The sequence below is a fragment of the Cucumis melo genome, chromosome 9 (genome assembly GCF_025177605.1).
Source record: "Cucumis melo cultivar AY chromosome 9, USDA_Cmelo_AY_1.0, whole genome shotgun sequence".
Classification (NCBI taxonomy): domain Eukaryota; kingdom Viridiplantae; phylum Streptophyta; class Magnoliopsida; order Cucurbitales; family Cucurbitaceae; genus Cucumis; species Cucumis melo.
Genome location: NC_066865.1, coordinates 7,048,050 through 7,068,553, shown reverse-complemented (window position 1 = coordinate 7,068,553; position 20,504 = coordinate 7,048,050). Strand labels below are relative to the sequence as shown.

Sequence of the window (20,504 nt, the reverse complement as noted above, 5' to 3'; positions counted from 1 at the left end):
AATGAAAGCTCCGTGGGCTGGACCTCGCATATTGAATTGCGCCTCCGAACGTCTCATTGATAAGGACATATTAGCTTGGAGCCTCCTACGCAGCAGAGGTGTATTTTAGTGGAATACTTTTTTGAAATCTTCTTTGAGCCTAGCGGAGGTTTCAGTTCCATAAGACTTTTTTTTCGGAAGGCATTCCGATCATTCTTTGAGCCTTCGCATATTGAATTGCGCCTCTGGACTATCCATATTAACCTGGCACCTAGCGCCAGAAAAGAAAGAATCTCATCTTGACCCGAGGAGCGGAGCAAGGAATAGTAGGATTTGGGACGCGATACCGGGGAGGAGTTAGGGAAGACTGCGCGCACGAGAGTGGCTGAATCAGTAGATCTTGCAGCTTCGGAAGTTTCATCCGTTGAAGTACCTGGCCTTGTCCCCGAATTAGCTTTTCTTGTGGCTGTACCATATTCGTATCCCCAGTGCAAATCAGAAGAATAAAGGATATGAGGAACTTTCAACTTCCTATACCCGTCAGAATGAGAAGGATCGGTGTTCATAACTAACTAATTCTTTCCCTTTCTTAATGTGAATAAGGAAAGAGATTTGATGAGAGGAGATAGGGCTCGGATAAGAATGAGAAGTTGCCCTTATCAGCCTTTCTCTGTAACTGAACATAATATCTAAAAAGAGGGCTAGCCGAAGTCAAGAGGTTTTCATAGCTCGACCTAGTAGGGCAACTCCATTATCACTATCTTTTCTGAAATCAATCCCCAATTCACTCTATGATCATAGGGAAAGTCAAGGTTCAAAGAATATTGACAACGGAAGGAGAGATAGAGTTTACAATGTTTCGGACTGCTCTTTAAGTCTCTTTCGGCAGCACTAATTAAGCTACCACGGACCAGGGAAGGGTAGAGCTAATCGACGAGGGGAGAAGGAGGGAAGTAGCTAGCAAAAGCAGAAGCGGTATTCTCTGATCTCAAACTAGCCAAGTTGGGCGCGACCCATTATTCTTTCATGGAATTCTTCTCACATCACAGAGTAAGCGAAAAGGGTGCTCCACCAGAAAGGAAAGACTAGAGATGAAGAGGACGCACACTGGATCCGCCGCTCGACCTGCAGATGCTCTTGGAACTCTCAGTCCTTTTGTACTCAATACAAGGGAGGGAGCGGGGGAGGCACAGGCTTGACCATAGGGTCGTGGAAGAAAGAGTTTAGGATCAGCTTTACAGAGAATATGATCAGCTTTTTCTTGACACCTAGCCTCCTGCTTAGATGGATCCACTTATTATGGGCATAGGGTCGTCAATCAAAGCTCCAGATGAGTTGACTCGACCACATACTAAGAAAGAGAGGGCTCATTTACTTGATCCAGGTCTTCCTCTTGAATAAGAGCAACTGAATTAGATAGAGATAGGCTTTCCCAATAAGGATTGGATAGGTATCAGCTCTTCTTCTCAGTTGCAGGAGAAGTTCTTGTTCCAGCTGAGGCTCGACTGAAAGGAGTCCAAGATTCAAGCTTGATGTTTCGGTTTCTGAAGTGGCAGGTAGTTGGTCTTGCAGCTCGAGACGAAGCTCTCCCTTTTGACTTAAGGGTCGGAAGCTAGATTCCGAAAAAGAAAGTCAGAGTGGAAGGCGTAGAAGGAGTTGTTTATCCATATTCAATTTCAAGAAGAAAGAGGCCTAAGTTAGAGTTTACAAACGAGAGCGGACCGCTAGCCCAAACTTCTCAATTTTGAGAAGGCTTTCATCTTATTTTGAGGTATAGAATTAAACTACCACGGACCGGTGCAATGTAATTGAGCTAAACTAATAAAGCAAAGCGAGAGGTGAGATTCCATTTCGTCTTCAGAGTTCAGGCTGAATTCATATTTGTCGACTTCGTAGAATGAGAAAAGGGGAAGAATTGATCAGACTGGAAAGGATAGGGCTGAATTCAGAGAAAGAGCCGCTATGAGCAAGACCGATTTACCGATCTTCATGTGTTAATTAAGTAAATGACAACGGACACTTTTCTTCTTTTCAAACTTCTTTTTATTCCGAGACCCCTCTTTAATCAGAGTTATTTGCTTTTTTCATAGTGAAAATCGAGTGAATTTTGCTTTTATCGTGAATGAGAGAATCAAAGCCCTCTCCTTTCAGTCGAGCCCTTGTTCATCAATCATTCTTTGAGCCTCACTTCTTCCTTCTTCTTCATTCATCTCCCAAAGCGGGCACTAGCGATCGACGTGAAAACACCCGATCCCATTCCGACCTCGATATGTGAAATCGTCTTGCGCCATATGTACTGAGATTGTTTGGGAGACATGGTCCAAGCCCGCTGAATAAAGAAAGGAGAGACCAAACCGCCTATTCATTCCCCTTCTTTTCTTCTGAATTACTAGCCGCGAGTAGAAAGTGCAAAATGCAAGAAAAAAGACGAGAAATAGCCAAGTTCGAAAGGATGAGTTGATCTCAGAGAATTTTCTTAAAACATTCATTCTTCTTCTTCATTGATGTCTTTTCTCTAGGACCGATTCAATTTCCTCCTCTCAATCTTCTGATCGACAACTAGCCCCTACTCTGATTCATTCTTCTCGATGAGCCGAAACTGAGCCTTTTTATTGAGGGATTTGACCCTTTATGATTGCACGCTCCATCCTTCTACTAAGAGGACATTATCAATTCAGTTCTCAGGGCAAGAGATGGCGCTGAAACGGGAGGATAGAAGAAGAAAATCTACTGAAAGAGCTAACTCTGGCGACTGAGTCTTCTTCAAGGGAAAGGTGGGGTTCGCTTCCTCTTGGGCTTCGTTCCGTCGATTAGCTTCCCTCTTCCCTATTCAAGAACCTAACTCCTCTTCCCCTTCCTTTCCCTTCCGCGATCGTGCTGGTGGGTAGTGTACCTGGATCCGGCCCACGTAGCGGTTGAAGCTTCTGAATTAGTCTATTATTTCATCCACTTCTTGAATACCATATTTCTCATAATTGCTTATAAAGAAGCTAGTTCCAAAGTCTGTCAACAACAAAAAGAAGAACTACAACTTATTAAAGAGAAAGAAGAAAAGCAAGAGCCACAGCTCTCTCCTTTCAGTCGAGACCTCTCCCTCCGTCACTCAGTCTCACCTATCTCCTCTTCCTGCGCCCAAACAACTTTTCCCTCTCCTTATTTAGTAGGTCAACTTGCACGACTGATCAGTCGCCCTTGTTCATTGACTCCTTCTTAGTCGAGCTTCTTCGAATCGGTTCGTGCTAGCTTAATTAGTTATTTCATAACCTTCGGACGGACCCTTGATTTGCTCGATCATTCTTTGAGCTATAGAAGAGCAAAGAATTTCCAGATCCAATTAGAAGGACTTGTTTATAGGCAAGATCTGATTCAAAAATAGAATAGGTCGTGTATTCGTCCAGTCTTTCTGGGCCATGCCCTATGCATTCCCCCTTCTGACCTACTGAATCTGGGAATGAAGACAGATAAGAAATAGTCTTTGGGACATCATGTCCTCCTTTTCATAAGCCTTTCTACACATCCTTGGGAAATCTCTCTCATGCCTTCCGACTTTTTTCATGAGAAAAATCAAGGAAGAAAATCAGTCAACTAGTCAACTTCTCTAGGAAAGGAAGCCAGAGGCTGGTTGGGCACCGATCCTTTGAACCTCGAGTTTGAGTTTTCCCAGGGCAATGCCTTCACGTCAATGGTAGAAGAAAAGCTTTCTTATGAATCGTAGAAATCCCCTCTATTCGTCTTGGCCTCTCCTCTCGTGGTGTAGGCAGCACAGGAAAACCCTGGTAGGAGGTTGACTAGCCATTCCATTGATCTAATCCACCTATAGTTTCTAAATTCAGTCAAAGCCACAGGTCCGATTATCGGATGAATAGTGGCACAGGTCGGTCGGGTCATCCCAGCCAGGTTCGGAAACTAGATGATCTAGTCCTCAGGTTAATATAGGGGAAGGGCAGAACATAGGGATCGGGGCTCAGCCATAGAAGAAAGGCAGGTGCGCAGCAGAGGAAAGAGGCAGATTTGGGTCGGGGATTACTAGGATCTCGTAGGGGAAGGTGGAAGAAGTAGAATCAAGTCACAAACGAGAGGTTGGCTTTCTCCTTTGAATTAATCCTCTGAATTTGCCAAAGAGATAGGAGAAAACCCGGGTGTGGGCCTAGCCTCATCCGGCAGATGCATCTCGACTTCACACCGAGTAGGGTCAGAATCAAACTAATAGCCGAGTTCAATTCAATAGTTGAGGGCGAAATGACTGAGAAATGGATCCTTTCCAGCTCGAGCTCCGTCTTTGACCAGAAAAAGAAAGTTCAAATTCCATAAATCAGTCGGGTATCATATGCTCGAAAGAGAAAGCCTATGGGTTTCTGTAAAGTTTTCAAGGTAGATAAAAGAAGGTTTTGCTTAACAAATGCAATGAGAACTCTCTTCTGAATAAGAAGAAAGAAATAGGAATCAGTCCCCACTACGCGGTTGAATGAGAAGGATAGGGGAAGGTATCTCTTTCGACTGGAAAGAGGGTTCTTCCTTAGTCCTGCATAAGAATGATCAATGAATGAGTCATAGGGGAAAGCCTAGGTCAATGGGAAGAATCGTAGCTCGACGAGAAGATGTTAATTACGAAAGGTAATTCTCAGTTTGAGTCACTCCATTCATAAGATGGAAGCCGAAAGAGAAAGCCCTAGAGGAGCTTCGCTCCCGTCGTAATGCCTCTCTGAATTTTCTTGCCTCCTTCTAGCTCAGAATGCCCTTCGCCTTGACTTTCGTATTCCGATCTCCGTTCCGCTCTTCGAGCCCTCCTTATCCGTCTTCGTACTTATTTTAGGTTCTGTACGTAGGAGGCATCAAAATTCAATTCTTCCTTCTCTCAAATTCTTTGAGCCTCTTTGAAAACAGAAGGAGATTCCTTACCTTGAATTGGTTTGGGATGGAGAATGGGGAAACTAGCTTTAGTGGCTTAGTTTAACCGGCTAACTCTTAAGGATGGAAAGAGGTGCAAATAGCTTCATAATTTGGGTTAAAGTACATAGATATATTCGACGATTCGAAGTTAATCATAAATCAGCTATTTGATCTATACGAGGTGAAGCATCAAAACTTGAAGCCTGCTTTGTTTATGATAGAAGATTGATGGGTAGATTCGACAACGTAATATTAGAGAATATATCGAGATTAGAAAATAAGAAAACTGATGCGCTTGCAAACTTGGCAACTGCTTTAACAGTCTCAAAAGACGTACCGATAAACATTTTCCTTTGCCAAAAGTGGATTGTGCCCTCGATTGAAAGTCAATACGATGGAACTGGTGTGATATCTGTATTTGCAATTGATGAAGAAGACTTACATCAACCCATTATAGACTATTTGGAGCATGAAAAACTTTCCATCGATCTTTGACATCGAGCTGAGACACGAAGAAAAGCTGCGCGATTTATTTATTACAATGACACACTTTATTGACGCTCATATGAAAGTCTTCTTCTGCAGTGCCTAGGAAAAGAGGAATCGACAAAGGCCTTAAATGAAGCATATTTAGGTACTGTGGTGCTCACCAATCTGGTTCAAAGCTCTAGCATCAGTTAAAAAGAATGGGTTACTATTGGCCCAATATGAGCCACGACTTGATGCATTTTGCGAAGTATTTTGAAGCTTGTCAATTCCATGCAAATTTTATACATCAACCACCAAAGCCCCTTCATCCAACAATAGCTTCATGGCCTTTTGAAGTTTGAGGACTCGACCTGGTTGGACCTATCATGCCTAAGTTATTGACTGTCTATTCTTACATCCTTGCAAGAACTGATTATTTTTCTACATGGACAGAAGTCGTGCCATTAAAAGAAGCAAAGAAGGAAAGCATTGTAAATTTTGTTCAAACACGCATCATTTACAGATGTGGTATTCCTCATCGCATTGTGACTAATAATGGAAGATAATTTGCTAACACTCTGATGGACAAGCTGTGTGAGAAGTTTAACTTTAAACAGTATAAGTCTTCTATGTACAACACTGTAAACAAATGGATTGGCAGAAGCATTCAACAAAACTCTATGCAATCTTCTAAAAAAAGTGGTCTCCAAGACAAAAAGAGATTTGCAAGAAAAGATTGAAGAAGCATTGTGGGCCTATCGAACTACCCATCATACTCTTATAGGTGTTATACCTTATTCGTTGGTTTACGACGTTGAAGCAGTACTCCCATTAGAAAGAGAAATTTCATCCTTAAAAATGACAATTCAAGAAGAGTTAACTACTGAAAACAATGCTAAATTATGCCTTAAAGAGTTACAAGCATTTGACGAAAAGAGACTAGAAGTTCAACAAACACTAGAATGTTATCGAAACATGAATGTCTAAAACTTTTGACAAAGGTAACTAAGTTGCCAAACTTTCTACCTTCCCCACTTTCTCTTTGATATATCCATGCCTAATTACATCTTTCTTACACCAACATAAAAACAACTACAAATTTCCAAATCGTTTTCATTCTCTTTCTACACCCTGATGAAAAAAATTTGGAAATTTTCACCAACCTCTGTTTTTTTTCATTATTATTAATGTTTTTTCATCAAATCTATATGTTGATGGTCTTTTTCCTGAAGTTTCAAGAGTGGAGTAATGTAGGTTTTATAGTAGTGTCAAAAACTTAGGAATGAAATGAGAATTATTCCCAAAGATAATGACAAAAAGATTTATCCCGCTGATAAAAAAAACTGTATCGAAATGGTCAATTTGGATTTTGAAGCCAACAAAAAAAATAGTTAGAGAAGTCTTGTAAATAACTTTTGATTAGAGGGTATATAAGAAAATTTTATGAGATTTAGATGGTGAAATTGGGCTTTGACTGGGCCATAATTGGGCCTAAGTGGCCCATTAGGGGATGTAAGAAAATGAAATAAAAAATTACGAAATTACAAAACCATTTTGCAGTTTGGAAGTAGAGCAAGGGAAGAGTTTTTGCCTCTGGAGAATGACGAGGGCCGCTCTCTTCCATTTGCTACGATCACAATCCAAACATATCTCGCGAAGAAATTACTATTCAGGTTTAATTCTTCTTTCTTCTTCCATTTTCCATTCCCTCCTTGCAAGAATTAGAGATTTTTCTTTCTCAACCTTTCAATTCTGCAATTTTCTTGCTCCCAGTGTAGTAAAGAATGTAAAATTTCTTGCTTGCTTCTGATGAATGCGATTAGAAAAGATTACCCTTAGCCTTTAATGTTCTGAAGTGATCTCAAACTTACTTTACAAGATCTCTTCGTGATGTTTTATGCCAAATGCTAGCTTGTCTAGCTAGGGATCTTGAATAATCTCATATTAGATTTTAGGTTTGAGATAAATTTTACCGGAAGAGTTCTGCATCCTTTGAGTTGGAACTTTGGGTGCATTTTGCTTTTTTTTTGTTTTTTTCTACAGCTAGGCTACTGTCACGAACATTTCAATGTTCACTTGTTGCACGTGAATTTACGGATTCTTGCAAAACTAGGTTTTATTTTGAGATAGAACTCCACGTTTATCTAATGTGGTATTAGAACCCATGATATCCAAAAAAACATTCTTTGTAAATAAATTGAAATCTGACTCAAGAATGGTGAGCCCAAAGAGGCATTATGTTGAGGGCATTTGGAGAGGAGACGTCATAATCTTTATGGACATGAGTTACTCCTCTTAAAGTATGCATTTGGCTCATCTCCTTGTAAGACTTGCTGTTTATCTCAGTAGCTGCCTTGTTTCCTTGTTTCCCACTTCCAATATTGTAGTCTAGCATCGTTTTTTGGTGGGTTCATCTCAGCATCACTGTGGAAATTTTCTTTTTTTGCATATAACACCCTTATAAGTTAAAAAAGATAAAGCAACATCTAGTAAGTAAACAATTAAAACAATGCAAATAAAATTCTTGATTGAAATCAAGTAAATTCACAAAAATACTGAGCAAAAAGCTAGAAAATTTTCAATTCTTTTAACCAAACTAAAAATTTCCTGGTTGAAAAGCACTGGAAAGTATACAATATCAAGTTTTAGCAAATATAATGAGAGAAAATTGCTGCCCTCTAGGATTGGATGTCAGAATTTAGTCTAGTATTTCTGGTTGTTAACTATATTTAGATGCTCAGTTTGTTATGTGATGGGGCGCTAGCCACTCAGGTATTCAGGGTTGGGGGGCTTCCATCTCTTCTCTGGCAGTTATTCAAGATTCGTTTGTTTTTATTCGTTTGTCCAGGTCTAGCAATACTTCAATTTTTAGGTTAAGAAGTACAAATATTAAGCACTAGAAACATGCTAACAGGGCTTGGTGTAAGATTTTGTGGGAATTAACTCCCTTCTATTAACCACTTACAATTGCTGGATGATGCCATTCTTGTTCTCTTACTTCGTGAAGGAAAATCCTCACATTCTCGTTATTATTGTCAAAGTCTTTGTAGAGGCTTCGGTCCTTACCATAGGGAAGGTAAATCAGAAATTGTTGGCATTTTTTGTGTGACCTCCATCATTAAGCAGATTGCTCTGAACTTCAGTTTAGAATCGGGACACTGGCCATTTCTTACTTAGAGCCTCCTCTGTTTTTGTTTTTTTAGACCTTTTTATTGAAAGATGAGAAAATATACTCTAGTGAAGAAAATGCCTCATTGAAGAAGGCAGAATCAACCTTATTTGAACAGATTCTCTCTAATCTCTATATAATATTTAATAAAGAGATTAGAGAGCCAAGTGCCAATTGGTTTTGAGGTGGAACCTCATATTACATAATATCATAAAGCCAAAACAGATATTTGATCCAATAGCAAATTGAGATTTGATAAAAAATGGTGAACCCAAGAGGCACATGTTGAGGGATCATGTGGTAGGTCTCCTTTTTTCAATTGGTTTTGAGATGGAACCTCATTGCTAAGAATTCCACATAGGAAAAACTAAGGTACCTCACACTCCTTATAAGATAGATGAATTTCTTTCCCTATTGCCAATTGGTTTTAAGATGGAACTAACCCTATGCTTGTGGATTCGAAATATGAAGATTCAACAAGTGGAAATGAATATTAATTGGGGAGAAAACAACCATGTAGAGGTTTGAACACAAGATCTTCTGAACCAACCTGCATTAAACCCCTCTTCAATCAATACCATCTTAAATCACCAATCGACTTAAAAAGTAGTGTTTGGAGATTTATTTGACATGGAGATTTCACCTTAAAAAGGATAATTTTTGGAGGAAATTTGTTGTTGCTAGAATGGCATTGCTAATGATGGAGGAAACTTATTTTGTTTACTTTTTAAATTGTAATTATTTTTACTTCTGGCTCTTGCATACGGTGCATTTTATATGATCCTACCCAACCCTGAGTACCTTTCCTACCTGTTGGACGATCTTTCCCATTCTTCCATGGGACTTGGTTTTTCTTGTAATTGTTTATTCAATGAAGTTAGTTGTTCAATTGTTTGTTATTTTTCTTTTTATCAGAAAAGCTTTAGTTATTTTGACTTGGAAAGCGAGAGAATTATACAACAGAAATAAGGATGGTCTATTGGTCTCTCTATATTTCCTTCAAAAGAAAGAAATGGTTTTAAACTTGACTTATAAGCAGTATATTGATGTCTTTTTGTTCCCTTTTCTGAAGGAGTTAGCACGCAAACTCTAGACGGATCATTACCTGATGTCACTATCCTTTATGAGTCCGTCTCAAATTTATTGCTTATTTTGGATTTGCTTCACTCTCAAAGCCCTGGACCTTGTTACTTTTTCAATATTTTTAAAAATAGTATTAGCTAGGGTTTTTCCTTCCATATTAACTAAGAAAAATCGAATTTACTCAGCCTAAATGCAAAAGTTCTTGTGTTCAGATTGGTTTTTTTCTCTCTTCTTTATGTAATATTTTTGTTTGCGCTTTGCAGTTAAGCTCTAGAAGATTAAAGCTCTTTTTATCTAAAAGTAAGTGCTCTTTTGCCTCAGGTTATCATCTCCAACGATCAACAGCATGGATCAATGAAAAATTTGTACCCACTAGCAACTTTCTTTCGCAGAAAAATGCAGTCCAGAAGAGATGGGCATCTCAAGCTCCAACAAGAGAAGATGATGGCAAGATCAGCATTGGACCTGAAAGAGGATCCGAGGAAGATGAAAAAGATGTTGCTTATATTGGGCCAATCTCGTCGACCATCAAGAAAGTTAAGCTTCTATCTTTATCTACATGCTGCCTCTCTGTATCACTCGGACCAGTCATAACCTTCATGACGTCCCCTGACATGAATGTGATTCTGAAAGGTGTTGTTGCATCATCTGTGATATTCCTCAGTGCTACTACTACTGGAGCACTTCACTGGTTCGTGAGCCCTTATGTTCATAAAATTAGATGGAAACCAGGTTCAGACAGTTTTGAGGTTGAGGTTATGTCGTGGCTGGCAACTTACATTCCACGAACCATTCGATTTGCTGATATTCGACCACCCGAAACAAACCGTCCCTTTGTGACCTTCAAGGCTAATGGGAACTTCTACTTTGTAGACAAAGAGCACTGTCATAATAAGGCACTCTTAGCCAGACTGACTCCTCAGCAACGTGAATCGGCTTTTAGAAACTTATGATTGTCTTGGAGATTTTTTCTTTTCTTCATTGAGTTGAAGGCCAATGAGATGGCTGAACTGTTGTCATAAATCATGTATACTTTCACCATAGACAAATTGCTGCTCATTGTACCGTTTAGATCAATTTTGGCAGAATATGGTCTTTTTTAAACACAATTCATGTGTACAACCTTTGATAACTGATAGATGATAGAACCATATATTACGTGGTTTGGAATTTTAAAAATAGTTTCTATTAACATTTTCATATATTACGTGGTTTGGAATTTTAAAAATAGTTTCTATTAACATTTTCCTTATGTATTTTGAAAAGATACTCATATAGTATAACCTTTCATAATTTTTTTTACTACGTAACCCATTTTGATCCAAATTACTTTTTGGACTGAATTTAAGATTTGTTTAAAGTTTAGCGATAATGCAATCTTTAATTCTTAACCTAAAAGTCCAAACTTTTTGTTGATAGGAAGATTTATACCTAAGAAACTAACCCCTTGTATGAAATTTAAATCATCCAAAGAGCAAAAAAAAAAAAAAAGAAAAAAAAATTCTAGATTTAGATTACCTCTTACTTTTAGATATAGAAGATCTAGAAGATTTCACACAAACTTGAACAATAAGGAAGTGAAGGGATTACATGTATTCATCTTTACTATTCATTTCTGAAGAGATCGGTCGAATTTCTAAAAAAAATCTTCAAAAAATAGGAACTCAAATTACATTAAGAAAATCTTTTCAACTACCATATTTAATGCATCTTCATCTTTACGACCACCATCTTTGATGCATCGAAACATTAGCTATGCATAAAATAACTAAAATTGCAATCAAAATGTTAAGAAAACTAATAATGTTAGAAGTTACTAACTTAGGTTTGTTAATTACAACTGTCATCTACCATCTCATTTAGAAACTGAATTTGAATAACTAAACTAAAAGTAGAATAGAAATTACTGAAATAAACGTCAAGTTGTACGATGTATATTTAGGTAATGCAAAAACTTGAAAGACATTAAAACTAAGGTAAGTAGTGACCAAAAATTGAATCCATAGCCTGTTAGTAGCCTTTCACCAAAGTACATCATAAAAAATTGGCTCTTTCTTTCTATAGTGCTAATGGTTTATTATGCATATCAAGGTTGTGGCTCCCAAATAAAGAAACCAACCTTGATGAGGATGAACAGGGGAAGAGAGTTGAGTGAAATGTGAGCACAATGACTGTGTTAAGAGGGTTGTGATGTGAGGATTGTAGCAATTAGAGAGAGTGGTGTGTCCAAGTCAGGAGATTATAGGGATCGGAATAGGGAAAGGAGAACGAGGAGGAGAGCCAAGAATAGCAGGAGGAGAAGAAGAAGAAGCATAATTAAGTGGCATAGATCTATACATTTGTGTATTAATTATTAGATGAGGAAGACATGGAGAAATAAGAATTGGAGAATTAGGGTTTTGAAAACGAAGTCGTTGTATACCTTGTACAGTGAGTTGAGAAGAAGTGTCAAGACAGTGGGAAGACATTGAGGAAAGCTGAGGTTGTAGATGGCTAAAATTGGAACGTACTTCATATATCCACATCATAACTTGCACGACTCTTCACCAGAAACGTATCTAAGACCATTGGAGTAGAAGTAGTTACCGAACTCTTCCTCATCTCATCTCCCTTATCTACTCCTCTCATTCTTAACTTTTCTTATATATATAAACTCAACATATTAAACAATAACAAAAGAAAAAAACCCTAAACTTAAATTTCTTTTACACACCACCTTAACAAAATTTTAAACAAGAAAAAATCAAGAAGAGTACATTTGTAAATCTATGTAACAAATCTTAAAATATTTTGATGGTTATTACATTTGTAGAGTTAACTCAATTATCATTATAGAAATATGTTTTAAAAGAAAAACAACTATCGAGGTTTGGGTCCTCATCTTCAAAAGGAAATATACATCTAATTCCTTTGTACATCTGTGCTTGAACATCTGATTCAATAAAGAATGAGTAATTCAAACTTCAAACATTTTGGTTGCTAACACATTTGAATGTCAGTGAGCTATGTTCGCTTTGACAACAATATTATATGATTTGAATATTACTTTGACACATCTAAAATTATTCCCATATGAACTTGTACTCCTCAACAAAATTCTAGTTCCATCGATTTTAAAGGTTAACTGATTAATGGACTCTAACATTGACAATCATTTGATGCTTTTTGTTTGAATTTTTAGTGAGTTTAAGTTTTGAAAAAGAAAATAAATAAGATATATCCTCACTTAAATATTCTACCAAAACATACATTCATCTATCTTCCAAAATCAAGACCGATATAAGACACCTTGAATTAACAAATTAACATTTAATTTTCGCTATTTAAGTTATTATTGGGGGCAAAATCTAAAATCTAAAATTGATGTTTATTTAATTTTAAAGTTTAGGAAAAGATATTCTAGTCCATGAGGTTTTGAAAATAGTTTTAAATAAACCTTGAACTTATTTGACATAACATAGTAGTTAAATTGGTGGTTGAACTATGTTAGTGTAAGGAAATTTTAAATGAGATAGTGAAAATGAATCAATTTTTTAGTGTTATTCGACGAGGGTCTTCGGACTCTTTTCGTCTCCTCCCTTCCCTCTCTCATTCTCATTCTCATTCTCTTACTTACTCTTTTCTATTTCCAGCAAGGCCGCGTTGTTTCATTACAACTTACACCATCTTTATTTCTTCGGAAACACTCATATCGTATTTCTCTTTCACCTTCCCCCCACCAACTTTCATTGCATTTCCTAAATCTCTGTACTAAGTAAATTAACTTGTACCCCAAACAATTTTAATTTAAATTAACTTTTGTTTTTTTTTTTTCTTTTTTGTATCACATAATTTCAAACTAAACTTAAGTGATTAGTTGAAGAGATTGTGTTGCTTTGCTAAATTCTCCACAAAATTTGCTTTCTGAAAAGATCAATAATGGATGTTTTTACCATTAATTTCATTTTTTTTTCCTATTTGAAAATGGTGAAAAGAAAAAATAATTGAACCACAAGTGAACGAAAAGAATTATAATGGAGAAGTTAGAGATCTCCAAAATACGAAAGCCCTTAACCCTTACCCGGATCAGTTCATTTATTTATTGAACAAGAACATGCTTTTCAGAAAACTCAACTCTCTGGAACCACACTTTCCAAGAGAAGCTGTGGGTGTATATATATTTTCAAAAATATTAGTATAAAATTGATTTATTTTGACTGGTCATTTAAAATTTCCACGCCACTCCAATCATCTATTTAACTACCAAAAGTGTGTTTCCCCGTATTAGTGTGACCTTTTGTTGAGTTTAAGGTTCTTTTAAGCTTTTGATTCTTTCAAAAAAAAAAAAAAAAAAGTTTGACGGCAAATCAGTCATGCAATAGTCACAAAAACGATCAGTATGTAAGAAACAGAAACAAAGATCAATACCAGAAAAAGGTAGTTTAAAGTAAAACACGCATCGAACATATAACCTTAAATAGGAAGGACTTGCCACCGCCGATCAAGCACCCAATTCTGAGAGAATCTGCTCAACGACGAAGGAGGAAACTTAAAGACGTACCCAACGAAACAAAGACAAAACAAACCCCAACCAGACAATAACTTAATAAGAATCCACTCATCATTCTGACAAACTTCACCACTGCCAACGGCTACTCGTACCATTCACTTCCCTGATTTCTTTGCTGCAGACTTGGTGACCTTGGCGCCGGATGCGTCCTTCTTCTCAACGGCCTTGATGACACCAACAGCCACGGTTTGACGCATGTCCCTCACGGCAAATCGTCCAAGTGGGGGATATTCAGAGAATGTTTCCACCACCATGGGCTTGGTGGGGATCATCTTAACAAATCCAGCATCTCCATTTTTCAGAAACTTGGGCTCTTTCTCGAGTTCTTTACCAGATCGCCTGTCAATCTTGGTTAAGATCTCAGCAAATTTGACTGCAATGTGAGAGGTGTGGCAGTCCAGAACAGGGGCATAACCATTTCCAATCTGTCCTGGATGGTTCATGATGATAACTTGGGAAGTGAAATTTGCAGCTTCCTTGGCAGGATCATCCTTGGAATTTGAAGCAACATACCCACGCTTGAGATCCTTCACAGCAACATTTTTCACGTTGAACCCAACGTTGTCACCAGGGAGAGCTTCTTGGAGAGCTTCGTGGTGCATCTCCACAGACTTAACTTCAGTAGTCAGTCCAGTTGGGGCGAAGGTTACCACCATACCAGGTTTTATAATACCGGTTTCAACACGACCCACTGGAACAGTTCCAATACCTCCAATCTTGTAGACATCCTGAAGTGGGAGACGAAGGGGTTTGTCAGACGGTCTCTTGGGCTCTTGGATCAGGTCAAGGGCCTCAAGAAGGGTTGGTCCCTTGTACCAATCGAGGTTGGTGGATCTTTCAATCATGTTGTCACCCTCAAAGCCAGAGATGGGAACAAAGGGAATTTTGTCTGGGTTGTAGCCAACCTTCTTGAGGTAGGAAGAAACTTCCTTCACAATTTCATCGTACCTAGATTTGGAGTACTTGGGAGTGGTGGCATCCATCTGTCACACAAAGAGCTAAGTCAGTAAAGTTTCCTGTAACAGAACACGTAAAACCAGAATACTAAGGAGTGAGGACTGACTATAAACATTACCTTGTTACAGCAGCAAATCATTTGCTTGACACCGAGGGTAAAGGCAAGGAGGGCGTGTTCACGGGTCTGCCCATCCTTAGAAATACCAGCTTCAAAACCTCCGGTAGTGGAGTCAATGATAAGGACAGCACAATCAGCCTGAGAAGTTCCAGTAATCATGTTCTTGATGAAATCACGATGCCCAGGAGCATCAATAACAGTGCAGTAGTACTTGGTGGTTTCGAATTTCCACAAAGCAATATCAATTGTGATACCACGCTCACGTTCAGCCTTAAGCTTATCCAACACCCAGGCATACTTGAACGATCTCTTGTTCATCTCAGCAGCTTCTTTCTCGAACCTCTCAATAACACGCTTGTCAATACCTCCAAGCTTGTAAATCAAATGGCCAGTAGTGGTCGACTTGCCAGAGTCGACATGGCCAATGACCACAATGTTGATGTGAGTCTTTTCCTTACCCATGCTTGAATATTAGGTAAAAGAACTGCGAAACAGGAACAGCAAGAACAGATAACCAAAATATCATTACTGAAATTTATGAATAACCCTAATTTTATTAGATTCACACATCTAAATAACGTAAAAATTAAAATATCCAACGCAATATTAACCCTTTTGGCTGGAGAACTTGTTAATTATATATAAAAAAATTTATCGGAACTAAAACAGAGAAAATAAATTAAAAAAACGAAAAACGACCAATCCAATCAGCTAGAATAGATTAAGTGCAGATCTACGCTATTGGAAGAACGACAGGTCACGCCTCGATAGATTGATAAACAGAAACATAAAATTAGCATAAAAACAAAAGGGCAGGGACACGAAGAAGAAGAGAAGAATAAAAGGGTAAGAAAAGTTGTTTAATACAGAAGTAAAAGACAAAATCAAAACCAAGTTATAATTCATGTTAGGATGTACAGGAGAAAAACAGCAAAAGCTCAAGAAATAAGAGACTATCGAGCAAATAGAAGAAAGAAATCGAGAAGAGGAAGAATGAAGAAGATAGGGAGAAACCCCAACCTGAGGAGAGAAGCTGCTCTTAAACCCTTGCGGCGAGAGATGGAGAATGGCAATTGGATTGAAGGGCTTAATTATAGGGTTTGAGGATGCTTATATACGATGTCTAAATTCCCTTGTTGACGAAAATACCCTCATTATAATTTCAAAATTCCTTCACAGGGCCCTCGACGATTTTCCCACGGAGTTCTACAAACTTGTTTTTCTTTTTTCTTTCTTCTTTTCTTTTCTCTTTATCAAAAATTTCAAAAAAATCTCAATTCTTTTTATAAAAAGTTCAAAAACATTCTTATTTTGTTTCAAAAATACCTTTTGAACTATTAAAAGTTTCAAAAATTCTATTCAACTTAAAAGAAACTATTCTTACAATTAGTATATGAACTAAAACTGTTAATATCTCGTTGAAAAAATAACTCTAAATTAAAAATGATTTTATCATGGAAAATTGCCAAATATAATCCATTTTTTAAGGGTGTGTGTGATTTTAGGATTGATCGGAAAAAATAGACTTACAAAATTTGAGTAAAAAGTTCAATATACCCTTGAATGAAATTTCCCCTTCTCTTTCACACAACAAACTTATTCTCTTCTCCCACTTGTTATCTTCTTCCTCAAACTTCTCTGACATCTCTCAAACTCTATTACTCTTGAAAAATTGTTCATTTTAATTATTAAAATTTTTTAAAAAATAAATTTATATTAATTTTCTACTCTTACAACATTTTTGTTTTAAGTTTCTACCAACTCCCCCCCCCCCCCCCCCATATTCGAAACATGTCATAAATTTAAACAAGTAATAAGTTAGATTGTTTTTTACTTTTTATAGTTAGATAAGATGTTTTTTTAACTATACTACATTAACTTATCTAATTGAATTTGGATATGATTTGTGTACAATTCAACATATATATATAAATATATATATATATATATATATATATTTTTTTTTTTTTTTTTTTGCTTCATCTCTTTGTTTTAAATTTTAGAACAAAACATTTAAGTTTATGGATAATTTTCATAAATATATCAAAACACTAAATTTTTACGACTTGGGTAACAAAATCAAAAAACCCATGAAGCCGGCTATTTTTTTTAAATATTCCAGGTTTGTTCTTCTTTTCAATATTCTTTCTTCTCTTCTTTGCAATTTTCTTTTCCTTTCCATCTTCTTTTTTCTTTGCTCCTGGAATTTTTCATTTATATATATTTTTTAAATCATGATATTTGTTTTCAATCAATCATAAATCTGGTGTTGTTTTCTTTTTCAAAGTGTTTTTAGTTCAAGATCGTGTACCAAATATAAAAGATCTTGGTACACAATCTTGAACAAAATTCAAGTTTCTACATCTCTTAAGTTCTTTAGAGTGCTATACGTGTTTAGGAAACCTTTTAGGTACACATGTATTATCTCGCACACATCTCACACATATCGTGCACACATCTCGCACATTTCAAACTTTTACTATGTGTTCCAAAATCGAATTTCTACCTCTTTTAAGTCCTATGGAGTGCTTTTACGCATATTTAGGAAGGCTTTTAGATACATATGTATTATCTCGCAAACATCCCGTACATATCTCGCACATATCTCACGCATATCTCACATACATCTCGCACATTCCAAACTTGTGAATCCTGAAGGAAACATAATAATTTGAAGGAAACACAATATAGTTGATGAATCCCAAAGGAGACATAACTGCGGAATGCCACATCGCTACAAGTATGAGGCAACTGCTAGTAATCCATAACGACATCCACACATGTCAGTCATATCATAAATATTAGTCACATATTTAATCAATGTGTAGAATCACCCCAAATCACATAAAACAAGTATATAATTGATCATTGGATTAGATTTTTGAAGTTTAGAAGTTGCGAGGTGTTTGCAAAATGTTTGCAAGTTGTTTGTAAGATACAAATAGTGGCTAAAAGCTCCTTAAACCATGTGCAAAATCTTCCTAAATCATCTATAATTGGTTTAGGATTAATCATTTTAAGTTTGGAAGTTGCGAGATATTTGTGAGATATTTGCGAGATAAAAAAAAAATACTAAAGACTCTATAAAATATGTGTAAAATCACCTAAAATAAGTAAAGAAATGCTTTGAAATTTGGTATTTTCAAGTTTAAAACCCGCGGGATGTTTGTGAGGTAAAAAAAAATAGTAGTTCCCATGATGTGTAAAGTCATGCCAATTTTTTCAATATTAGTTAAGAAATCATAAGCTCAGCCGAAAAAATCGACTTTAAAGAATTCCTCCATAAAAAACTTCAATATCATATAATAGTAAAAAAAAAAACAAACTAAATTAACATTTACCAAATAACACGAAAACTTGATCAAAAGTGGCAAGAAAGATTAAGAGTAAGTTTGAAAGAATACATTTAATAAATGATTAAATAAATTAAGTAAGTAAATCAAGGTTCGGGTACACACCTATATCTAATTTCACATAAACAAATAAAATAAAATAAAATAATCATAAACCTAAATGTTTTGTTCTAAAATTTAAACCAAAGAGATGAAGCAAAAAATATATATACATGTTGAAGTGTACAATAAATCATATCCAAATTCAACTACATAAGTTAATGTAACACAATTAAAAAAAATATCTTATCTAACTATAAAAAGAAAAAAACAATCTAACTTATTACTTGTTTATATTTATGACATGTTTAAAAGGAGAATCGAAAACCAAGTGGAAAAAGAATTGATGGAAACTTAAAACAAAAATGTTGTAAGAGTAGAAAATTAATATACATTTATTTAAAAAATGTTTTTTAATAATTAAAATAAACAATTTTTAAGAGAAAAAGAGTTGGAAAGAGGTTAGAGAGAAGTTGAAGGAAGAAGATAGCAAGTGAGAGAAGAGAGTGAGTTTATCGTGTGAAAGAAAAAGGAAAATTTCATTCAAGGGTAAATTGGACTTTTCACTCATATTTTGTCGTAAAAGTCTATTTTCTCCCGATCAATCCTAAAACCCCACAACCCCTTAAAAATAGACTATATTGGGCAATTTTTCCTTTATCATTAATATAATTATAAATTTATTTGAAGTTGTTAGGTTTTGTGAGATTGACAATATTTATTTTATGACTTTAGATATCAGAAATGTGACATTGTTATTGTTTTTTTAAAAAAGGGTTGATCTATTGAAATGCTGATTGTGCAAGATACTTTCCATATAGGTGGTTGCGTTTCAATTTCTGCTGTTGATATCTTCTTTTATTCAACGCTTTAAAAGTTAGGGTTGTTTATTTGGAATTCCACTGTGTATATTTAAAGGACACTTAATTCTCAAGTTAGAGTTTTGGCGATTTAGTTTGTCTTAATAGCAACATTTGTATTGTTTTGGTGTAGCTGTTTCAGCTTGTGTTAGAAGAAGAGAATGTTTCATGTATTTGAGGCATACTCTATTCTCCTTACTATTGTGCATTGTGATTCATTGATAAGAGATTATTTATGGTTAGGGAAAGTCTAAATATACCAACGAGATATTAATGGTTTCAAATAAATTTATTACTATACAAACTATAGAGATTTTTTTTTAATTATTTAGAGTTATTTTTGCAACGAGATATTAATAGTTTCAGCTCATCTACTAATTGTGAGAGTAATTTTAATTCTTTTCTTTTTTAGTTTAAGGGTATTTTTTAAACTTTTCAATAATTCAGAGATATTTTTTGAAACAAAACTTTAATGTTTTCCATCCAAAACTAATGTTAAGGGTATTTTCGATCCCTTTTTGAAAGTTGGAGAGTATTTTTTAAACTTTAAAAAGTTTAGGGATATTTTTTACTCAAAATGCGGTATTTTTTATAATCTAATTTTTTTTTTGTATTTTTTCTAGACCAATATCAATTTATACCTCTAAACTGAGGTTGCATCAATTTAAATCTAAAACTAATAATTATATCAATTTAAATTCTGGACTTTGGATATTGTATCAATTTAACCTCTGAACTTTCGTATATATATCAATTTAAACCCTCAACTTTCATAAGTGTGTCCAAATAAAACATAATGAATGGTTTAAAATGATACATGTTGTAAGTGCAAGGTCTAAATTGATACACTTGTAAAAGTTAAGGTCTAAATTGTTACAATTAATAGTTTAGGGTAATTGATACAAAACTCAAAGTTTAGAGTTTAAATTAATACAATTATTAGTTTAAGGTTTAAATTTAAGGGATATAAATTGAAATTTGCGTATTTTTTTAAAATAAAACTTTAAACTAACTAAAACTCCAACAACTGACTCAACTC

General features: G+C 35.8%; 2 protein-coding genes and 1 long non-coding RNA gene across 3 annotated transcripts; 1 reads left to right on the top strand and 2 right to left on the bottom strand.

The window, feature by feature from the left end:
* Nucleotides 1-6,863: 6,863 nt before the first annotated feature.
* LOC103503301 (uncharacterized) lies at nt 6,864-10,698 on the top strand. The gene is made up of 2 exons (XM_008467438.3): nt 6,864-7,010; nt 9,911-10,698. Exons 1-2 carry the CDS (start codon nt 6,938-6,940, stop codon nt 10,540-10,542), a joined length of 705 nt encoding a protein of 234 aa, XP_008465660.1. The 5' UTR covers nt 6,864-6,937; the 3' UTR covers nt 10,543-10,698.
* Nucleotides 7,428-12,289, bottom strand: LOC107992194 (uncharacterized). Its single transcript, XR_001764683.2, has 2 exons — nt 12,012-12,289; nt 7,428-7,774 (listed from the first exon to the last, which is right to left on the bottom strand). It is a non-coding gene; the product is annotated as an uncharacterized LOC107992194 (long non-coding RNA).
* Nucleotides 12,290-13,970: 1,681 nt separating this feature from the next.
* LOC103503414 (elongation factor 1-alpha) lies at nt 13,971-16,300 on the bottom strand. The gene is made up of 3 exons (XM_051090450.1): nt 16,234-16,300; nt 15,214-15,697; nt 13,971-15,121 (listed from the first exon to the last, which is right to left on the bottom strand). The coding sequence occupies exons 2-3, from the start codon at nt 15,673-15,675 to the stop codon at nt 14,234-14,236; spliced, it is 1,350 nt and encodes a 449-aa protein (XP_050946407.1). The 5' UTR covers nt 15,676-15,697; nt 16,234-16,300; the 3' UTR covers nt 13,971-14,233.
* Nucleotides 16,301-20,504: the final 4,204 nt, after the last annotated feature.